The following is a 9,910-nucleotide window of genomic DNA, read 5'->3' as shown; positions in this document are numbered from 1 at the left end:
GCTCCCATCCCCCAGAAGCCTGTTCTGCCCCATTTGACTCATAGGCAACTCCACCTTAGGCCATCTGGACACTCATAGAGCAAAGCCCCACCGAATGAACCTGGCTCAGAAAGGTTAATTGACCTGCCCTGGGTGACCCAGTTAGCTAGTAAGGATGGAGAATGTAGACCTTCAGACCACACCGACTCTGGCGTCCCTCCCTTCTACCCCCATCCAGTGCTGGCTCGGACCCTCCTAGCTCTGAAGGTCTGGGCTCACATAAAGGACTTTGAGGCTGATGTTCCCCACAATCTGTGACTCTTGAGACTTTAGGCCAGTGGTGGGGAACCTGCAGCCTCGAAGATCCCCCACTGCCGTAGGCCACTTCCTTTCCCTTTACCAGACCTCTTTCACACTCTCTAAAATGGGGGGAAGGGGTGATGATCCCTGGCTGGCTGATGGCCCGGAGATTGTATTAGAAGGAAACTTCTTTCAAAGCTGCTTATTTATTTATTTATAACAAACAGTGACCTCTCCCATTTGCTAGGACCTTAGGGGAGGAGCTCTTTCCTCAGAACAGCCTCCCAAACTGGGGAGTTCACCCACCTTAGGAATTTCCCCATCTTCCACTAATAAAAGGAGTGGGCTTGCCCGGTGCCCTCCAGCCAGGCCTCACCACCATGTCTCTGGTTCTCTATGGACCCCGAACTGTCATCTCTCTAAATCACAGCTCCCTCGGGGCAAGGGGTGGTGTGGGGGGGAGGGGGACACGTCAAGCCTTTCTGATATGTTGGTTAGTCTTGCGGAACTTTTTTTGGGGTCTTCCTCTTTTCTGAAATTCTTTTTCATAAGAGATGGTTCTAGGAAGGGTTCTGCAAGGGATACAGTGTGAAATATGCCGTTGTGGTTCAGTCATTTCAGTTGTGACCCACTCTCCGTGACCCCGTGGTTTGCCATTTCTTTCTCTAGCTCATTTTACAGATGAGGAAACTGAGGCAAACAGGGTTCAGTGACTTGCCCAGGGTCACAGAGCTGGTAAGTGTCTGGGGCCAGATTTGGATGAAATATAGGTGATATAAAAACAGAAACTATTTGAAAATCATGACTGCTAGAGTAATTTTCCAAAAGGCAGGTCTGACTAGAATACTTCCTTATTCCCTTAACTCCAGTGACAACTTATCATTTCTTTGTAAATAGTATTTTTTTTCTAATTATATGTAAAGATAGTTTTCAACATTTATTTTGTTAAGGTTTTGAGTTCCAAATTTTCCTGCTTTCCTTCCTCCCCTTTCCCCATCCCCAAGACAGCAAGCAATCTGATACAGGTTATACATGTGCAATCATGCTAAACGTATTTCCACGTTAGTGAGGACAACTTCTCATTTCTAGGAGCAAGTATCCAATCCTATATATGGCGTTGAAAGCCATTAACAATCTGGCCTCAACCTCCCTTTCCAGTCTGATTCTTGATTTTGCACCCTACATACTCTGTGACCAAGTGACACTCCCTGACTGTTCTTCAAGCAAGACATTCTGTCTTCCAACCCAGGGCTTTTTTATGAGCCGTCCCCCATGCCTGGAATTCTCCCTCCTCAAGGACACCTCCCAGCCTCCCTCAAGCCCTCACAAAGTCCCACTCCCTGAAGGAAGCCTTCCCTCCAGCTTCTCTTCCACTGATCCTGCCAATAGCAGGATCAGATGAGCCTAGTGTGGCTGCATAATAAATGTTTGTTACCTTCTTTCCTGTAGCTTGTTTAATCGTGGTTATTTGTACCTGATGCAAGAAGCCTTCCTCTTAATTCATGTTCATTATTTCCTACTTATCTTGTCTAGAGCTTTCGGTGTGTATATTTGTTTGCATGTTGTCTACCCCATTAGATTGTAAGCTCCTTGAGGGCAAGAACTCTCTTTTGCCTCTTTTTGAATCCCCAGTGCTTAGCACTGTGCCTGGAACATAGTAGGTGCTTAATAAAGGTTTACTGATTGATTGAGGTCTCCTGGACTAGACAAGGGGCTCCTTGAGAACAATGACTGTTTTTGTTTTTCTTTCTCTGCTTAGCACCTCTGACACATAGTAGGCCTTTAATGAATGCTTGTCAACTTCACTAGTCCGTGGAGCTCCCTCCTGAACAGAGACTTTCCCCCCATACTGACCTCCCTCTATTTCCCTACTCTCCTTTTCAACTCCTCTTAACATCTTCTCTTACTTTATTTTTCCCTGTACTCGACGATTGCACTTTGTCTCCCTAGTGCCAGCTCAGAATTAAATTTCCTTTTGCCAGCCAAACAGGCATTTTTGCTCTTGTTCGTATGAACATTAGCCAACATTAGCCGATGTTCCCTCTCCACTCTCCACGTCTTTGTGCAGCATGCCTGGAACAACCTCCTTCCTCCACCTCTTAGAATCCTTGTTTTCCTTCAGAACTCAATGCCACCTCCTACCCAAAGCTTCTCCTGATCCCCCAAGCTGCCGCTCCCTCCTCCTCAAATTATCTTGAATTTATTTTGTTTATTTATATTTACATAATAATGTATATTATATAGTTATATTATATCATTATATAAAATGATAATTTATCTATCATTTATATATGTACATGGTGTCCCCCTATATAGAATGCAAGTTCCTTGAGTGCGGAAGTGGTTTCATTTTTGTCCTTGTTTTCCTAGCACTTAGTAGGTACTTAACAGATGCTTCTTAATTGATTAACCCTCTTCCCCTCCTATCTTCCTCCCATCCCCTCTCTAATTGTCCATCATTTCCCTGTCTAGTAGCTCCTTCGCTAATACCTTCTGCAAGGATGAGGCAGAAACCCTCACTCCATACAATGTAATCACAGGAAGCCCAGACTCCTTGACTGAACCAATGAAGGATATAAATTAGATGTAAACAGATGTTTAATTTGGTAAGTTGGATAAGAACAGACAAGGGAAATATTTTGTGGTCGGTTGAAGAAAATCATTTACTCCCAGTGAGGCAACATGGTGGACCAGAAGTCAACTCCTAGTGATGCTATGATGAAGGACTCCTAGCGGTTGGGGTAAGGATGAGCTTTCTTTTTCCTCCCTTTCCTCATTGACCAGATGATAACCTTGTAAACCTCCAAAGGTTGGAAGATCTGGAGTTCCCCCCAGAGCTAGAAGAGGTGTCCCCAAGCAATGGAGGCTGACAGCATCCTCCAAAGCCAAGAGACACGTGGAGGACAAATTAGATGCACCGAGGAAGGGCGTCTCCAGGAGTCTACAAGGCCACTGAACAGAGAGCTACATCTCAGGGGGAACTTCATGAGACTTCCAAGGAGGAAGGAAGGAAAAAGAACTTCTAACAACCAGAAGCTGTGAATTTGCTCTTTGGTCACATGTGTTGTCTAAGCATGAGCCCACTCTCCCCAGGAAACTTGTACGTGCAAGGGAAGAGTATGAATCTTTTTTTTTTCTTTTTGGTGAGGCGATCGGGGTTAAAGTGACTTGCCCAGGGTCATACAGCTAGTAAGTGTTAAGTGTCTGAGGCTGGATTTGAACTGAACTCAGGTCCTCCTGACTCCAAGGCCAGAGCTCTATTCACTTCCACACCTAGTTGCCCCCAAAAAGTATGACTCCTAAGGTGATGTTTCTATAACAGCTGCCCTTGCTAGAGCTACTTAGTATATACCCTTTCAAAAATCGAATGAAGTCTGGCTGATAACCAGTGGGAAGCATACCGGATAGGGGCTCATGAGCAATAGTACTAGACATCTCAGCCCCTTAAGGTTACCTCTAGAAACCTGAGGGAAGAAGTAGCAGCCACCCATTCCATGTATATAAGTTAGGTGAGTGAACCCAGAAGGAAACACAAACACCCCCCAATCCTCCCCATCCTTTAAAAAAATACCTTAAATTGACCCTACAATTCCCGCAAGTGCCCTTTATTTGTCATCCTACATCTCTCCTCCCTTTCTCAGCCAAACTCTTAGAAAAAGCTATCTATTCTTGCCTTATTTCCTCTCCTGGCTTCTAACCTCATCACTCAACTGAAACCGTGCTCTCCAAAATGATCGACATTTTTAAAATCGCCAAATCTGGCAACTTTTTCTCAGCGCTCAACCTTCTTGATCTCTCTGCACTACCTAACTCTGCCAATCACTCGGGGTTATTACAGTGCTCTGCCCTGGTTCTCTCGCCTGTCAAACTGCTACACTTTAGTGTCCTTTGCAGGATTTTCTTCTTTGTCCTATCCCCATGCATTGGTATACCCTCTTCTCTCCTCTCTCATCACTTTCTCTGCTGATCTGATCTGTTCTCATGGATTCAATCATCATCTCTTTGCTGGTAACTCCCAGATCTATCCTGTCCCTCATCTCTAATTCGACATGTCCCAAACTGAATCCCCTTTTTTCTCAAAACACTTGGCTCTTCATAAGTTCTTTATTCCTGTACAGGCCACCACCATCAGGGTGAAGAGATAGGATATTTTAGTGTTGCTCAACAGTAGAAAGTCATGGGTCGGTTTGCATCATATTTAACACAGCACCCTATGAAATTTTTTTTTTTTTTTGGTGAGGCAATGAAGTGAAGTGACTTGCCCAGGGTCACACAGCTTGGCTGTCAAGTGTCAAATGTTTGAGGTCGGATTTGAACTCAGGTCCTCCTGACTCCAGGGCCAGTGCTCTACCCACTGCACCACCTTGCTGCCCCCAATCCTATGAATTCTTAGAGATAGATCCCAGAGCCTATCAATCCAATATATTTTTACGGCCACTATAAAGACAGTCCAACCCATTCTTCTTTTTTCCAACTCTAAACCCAACTCGCTACCCACCTCTATTGTCTATGGCAGACATAGAATTCTGACAGAGAATTCTTATAAATTATCCACCCAAATATATGCTGTAATCTTATAATAGACATTCATTGGGGCAGCTTGGTGGCGCAGTGGATGGATCACCGACCCTGGAGTCAGGACCTGAGTTCAAATCCAGCCTCAGACACTTGACACTTACTGTGTGACCTTGGGCGAGTCGCTTAACCCCATTGCCTACGCCAAAAAAAAAAAAATAGACATTCATCATCATCCAGTTGGTCTTTCATGGGTAGATTGTCAGCCCAAACTCTTTTGAATGATCCCAGATCTCTTTTAGCAGGTTCTGCAATGTCCGTGGACTTGATGCAATCAGTAAAATGGATAGTGGCTGGGCCTGGAGTCAGGAAGACCTGACTTCAAATATAGCCTCCAGCTGTGTGACCCTGGGAAAGTCATTTAACCTTTGTTTGCCTCAGTTTCTGCAACTGTAAAATGGGAGTAATAACAGCATCTACGGACAGCCCTGGCACATAGTAGGTGCTTGGTAAATGCTTATTCTCCCTTCTGGTGTTAACCCTGAATGACTTTGCTGTAAGAATGAGAGACACTTTGTTGTAAATAAGCCTGGAAGCTTTCATTTTGCTCAGCAGCATCAAAAAAAAATTTTTTTTTTTAAGAACAAACACCAAACATAATGGGATCTTAGAATCTCTCCTTCTCTCCATTAATTATGAAATGTAAAGTTGTGGTGTATCATTGAGGATTGCTCATGAAAGCCTTCTCTTACCCTACTAATGCCCTCAATTCATGTGTAAATACTCTCTCTGAACATTTCTGAGAGATGAGTAGGCATTGGGTTGGTAATTACTAGTGTTTCCCCAATTGCCTTCCCCCCAACATTCCCTAAGTCTGAGACTTTCCCCATGTCTTGGTTATCTCCCCCATCCCTGCCCTTCAGACACATGGTACATCTGATGCTCTGCACCTTCACCGACATCACCTCCAGCACTGATCTCTTCCCTGGCCATGGCCCAATGTGGCTGCTCTTCCCATCTTTGTTCTCATCAGTGCTAATCTTGTCTCCACTCCATGTACGCCTGGGACTGTGATGCCAAGGTCCAGATGGGTTGGTTCCCCTCAGCTTTCTTCATCAAGGATATTTTACAAATCTTTTCCATTTTTCTTCTGTTTTGATCTTCTCTTTCCATTTGCATCCTTATATGTCCTTGGGATAACTTTGTTCAGTTGGGTATCTCCCCAAGTTTTCTTGAGGCTGACTTTATTCTCCAGTTTCTCCTTTCTTTAGGAGATAGAGCTTAGAATCATGCAGTAGCCTACTTCATAAGATTCAATGATCTTCCATCCCCAGCACAGCCGCCATATTGATATCACTAAAACACACCTGACCATGACACTCACTTGTTCAAGAATCTCCATTGCTCTCAATGGCATCTATACAAACTCCTTTGCTTGGCATTTCAAGCCCTTCCCAGCCTGGCTTTAGCCGACTTTTCCAGACTTATTTGATATCCATAGTTTGGCCAAACTGGCCTGATTGCTATTCTTCAAACAATATGCTATCTCTTACCTCCATGCCTTTGCAAAGGCTGTTCCCCATGCCAGGAATGCCCTCCCTCCTTGAGTCCTCCTAGAATACCTAGGTTTTTTTTTTTTCAGTTCCTGTGCCAGTCAGTTCCGACTCGCTATCCTTCCTGATCTCAGCTGCTGAAACCTTTCCTGGGAAATAACTTTTTATTTACTTAACCTTGTCCATATTATTTCCTTTCCCCTGGATAGAATGTAATCTCTTTCAGGGAGACGTGATTTCATTTTTTACTTTGTACCTACCCTAGCACCAAGCACAGTGTCTGGCATATCTGGAGGTCCTTAATAAATGCTCACTGAGTGAATGAATGATTAGATCACTCTGGGAGGAAAAGAGAGAAAGGAGGTTGGAACAAGAGGAGGGGATAGAGGGTGGAGTCTAGGGCTTTGAGAATGGAGGGGAGGGGAGGGAAGAGGAGGAGAGAGTTGGGGTAGGGCGGGGCTGGAAAGGGAACTGGATGGTAGAGTGGAGAGGCCTGTAGACTCAGAGGCAGGACATTGTTGGCCCTGGACAAGCTGCTTCAAGTTTCCTTATCTGTAAAATGGGGACAATTATTTCCATAGCACCTAATTCTCAGAGCTGTTGTGAGACTCAAACTAGATATATGAAGCACTATGTAAAAGAAAGAAGAGCGGGAAGGAGAGTGGGAGGAAAGGGATGGAAGGAAGTGAGGGAGGGGGAAAGGAAGGAAAGGGAGAGAAGGAGAGAGGAAAAGGAAAGAAGGAAGGAAGGGGAGGGAGGGAGAGAAGGAGGAAGGAAGGGGAGGGAGGGAAGAAGGAAGGAAGAGAGGGGGGAAAGGGAGAGAAGGAAGGAAGATTATAGATCTGACAATATAAACTAAACTACATAAAGGTGAGCTACTACTTATGGTCTACAGAAGCCATAGCTTGCCATCCCAGAGAGAACCCAAGGCCCAGAGACAAATTCACACATCTTTATTGGGAAGGGAAAGGGAGGCAAGGGGTTCCGACCCCACTCTTAAAGTCCAGGCCCAGCTCTGCTCCCTCTCTCCAACCCTCCTGCACCTCTCCCTAGGTGAGCAGGGAGTGGGGGAAGAGGTACCAGGGCTCTTTGTCCACCCATGCCAGTGGGTTGGAGACAGGGCAATACCCCTCAGAAAGGGCCCAGGAAAGGGGCTAGGCACAGACAGACATTTCCTCAGACAAAATCAATGGGCCTGGGCCAACGGGCAAAGGCCGTGTGCTGTCCATCAGGCTGGGTAGCCTACGTGTGGGGTAGATTTTCTCAGCAGACCACACAGTGCCTTACACAGAGTAGGCACTGAAAAAAATGTTGAGTTGACTTGACAGGGGAATAGGAGAAGGCTCAAATGCCAGTCCTGAGAGGGGTGATAATCCTGGATTGGGGAGAAAAGCTCCCTGCATTTTACAGATGACAAGGCTAAGGTGGGGCAGGGTGGCTCGTTGTCTTGGGCTAAGGGCAGGATGGGCTATTTCTCTAGGCCAAGGGGAAAGGGCTTGGTAGCCTGTGCTAGCAAAGAGCCCCACCCAATCAGATCCCCGGTTGAACCTTCTGGAGATGACATGCCTGCTGTGCAGCTTCTCCACCACAGAGGGACTTAGAAGGGGTGAGGAAGCCCAGTTCGGTGCATGTAGGAGCTGTCTAGGGCTGTTGCTGGGGCAACATCCGTTCTGGGGCAGCCTCATATCCAGAGCTTTGGACTCCCCTGAGGTCTCCACCAAGTGACCGTGGGGCATATGAGCCCCACCATCTGCAGAGTCTGGGAGAAGAGGAGGAGCCATCGCTCCCCGGGGAGAGCTGGGAGCTCCTCCTTGAGTGCTATGTGGCCTCTGGGCCTGGGGGGAGGAGGCCGCCCACCCCAAAAGCCCCCTCCCGGTACTGGTTGGGAAACATATTGCTGCCCACCAGGCTTGCGGTGCCCTCGTAGCCTGAGGCAGGGTACGAGTCCAGGGTTAGCAGCTCTGGGCTGTGGGGTTCTGGGGGGGCACCCCCATCCGCACTGCCCCCCACCCCAGGCCCAGAGAACAGGTCCAACATGGTGAAGAGAGGTGAAGACTGCTCGTAGGGAAAGCCATAGTCATCCAGGGAATCAGGTCCACCGGGGGGCTCCAGGCCAGGCAGGGTCACGGGTGGCAAGAAATCCGGCTCAGGCATCAGAGAGGCTGGTGGGAGGAAAGGGAGAGCTGCCGAGTGACAAGGGGGGAGGAAGGAGAGTTAGCTGCGGGAAGGCAGGAAGGCAAGGAGAGCCTGCCAGACAATCTCCTAAGCCACTGAGGAATGACTGAAAGAAACAATCTTTCTAAAATCAGCGAAGCCCCCTCTCCATGGGGATGAGCCAAAATCTGATAATTCTAAAATTAACCCTCCCAGCATATCCCAGCAGATCCCAGAAAAAAGCCTCAAATCCTTCCCCACAAAAGGAAGAATTTAAAAAGCAGCTAATGGGATTTTCAAGTCGTTTTGTTTTAAGTCAGGATCTGAGGCTGTCTCCTCTTAGCCAGGAAATTCCCTCTCTCAAAGCAGGCTAGCCCCTCCTCTGCAGCTCTCCCTGAAGACTCTAAGCTCCCTGAGGGCAGGATTGGCTCCGCCTTTCTTGGAATCCCCAGTACCACAGCCCAAGGCACACAGCAGGCTTTTAATTAATGCTTGCTGTCTAGACTGAGGGGGAGTCCAGCCTACTTTATTTAGGTCATTACTTATTATCTCTGTTTCAAAAAGTTGTATTTTTTAAAAATGAGAATCCAAAAGAGCCTCCCATTTTCTGGAAGGTTACATCTCAAAAAAGTGTTTCTGGGGGCAGCTAGGTGGCGCAATGGATAGAGCAACAGCCCTGGAGGCAGGAGGACCTGAGTTCAAATGTGGCCTCAGACGCTCGCTAGCTGTGTGACCCTGGGCAAGTCACTTAACCCCCACTGCCCCCCCCCAAAAAAAGAAAAATAAGGTGTTTCTGGATCCTCATGACTACAGTCTTTACAGGATGCAATCATACAGCGTACTATTAAAGAGATTATATCCTATTATTCCAGATGGGGAGACTGATTATATCATAATATAGGATATGTTATCATATATACTCATAATGATCACATCATATAGATAAGGATTAGAGATCGTATCATGTGATATACCATTATATCATGTAGTATAATCATACTGATTAAATAGATGGAGATTGTTGATTTTATCATGATTATAACATAATATATGATGTCATATCATATATCATAATCACATCGATTATATCACATACTATAGTGAGGATTATTGATTCTATCATGATTGTGTCATAATATGTTCTATACCTGTATATCACATATCATAACAATGTTGATTAGGTCATAATATATGCTATATTAAATGATAACCATATAATGCAGATGATTGATTATTGTATTATGATTATAATACGCTATGTCACCATATCAAATCATAATCATATTGACCATATTATGAATGAGCATTGAATATATCATGATTATATCATAATATGTTGTATCTTCTTATCATTATTATATTATATCAATCATGTTGATTATATCCTATTATAGATGATGATTGATTAT

The 9,910-nt window shown here is 45.6% G+C and overlaps 1 protein-coding gene across 1 annotated transcript in view; it reads right to left on the bottom strand.

The window, feature by feature from the left end:
- Positions 1–7,278: 7,278 nt before the first annotated feature.
- Positions 7,279–9,910, bottom strand: part of RELB (RELB proto-oncogene, NF-kB subunit) — a 21,720-nt gene continuing 19,088 nt past the window's right edge. Inside the window, exon 12 of the mRNA XM_027860725.1 lies at positions 7,279–8,530. Coding sequence (XP_027716526.1) covers positions 8,166–8,530 — 365 coding nt within the window. The 3' untranslated portion in view covers positions 7,279–8,165. The remainder of the gene's footprint in view (positions 8,531–9,910) is intronic.

The sequence above is a fragment of the Vombatus ursinus genome, unplaced genomic scaffold, assembly GCF_900497805.2.
Source record: "Vombatus ursinus unplaced genomic scaffold, bare-nosed wombat genome assembly UNPS02014239.1, whole genome shotgun sequence".
NCBI classification, from domain to species: domain Eukaryota; kingdom Metazoa; phylum Chordata; class Mammalia; order Diprotodontia; family Vombatidae; genus Vombatus; species Vombatus ursinus.
This window is presented reverse-complemented; position numbering and strand designations above follow the sequence as displayed.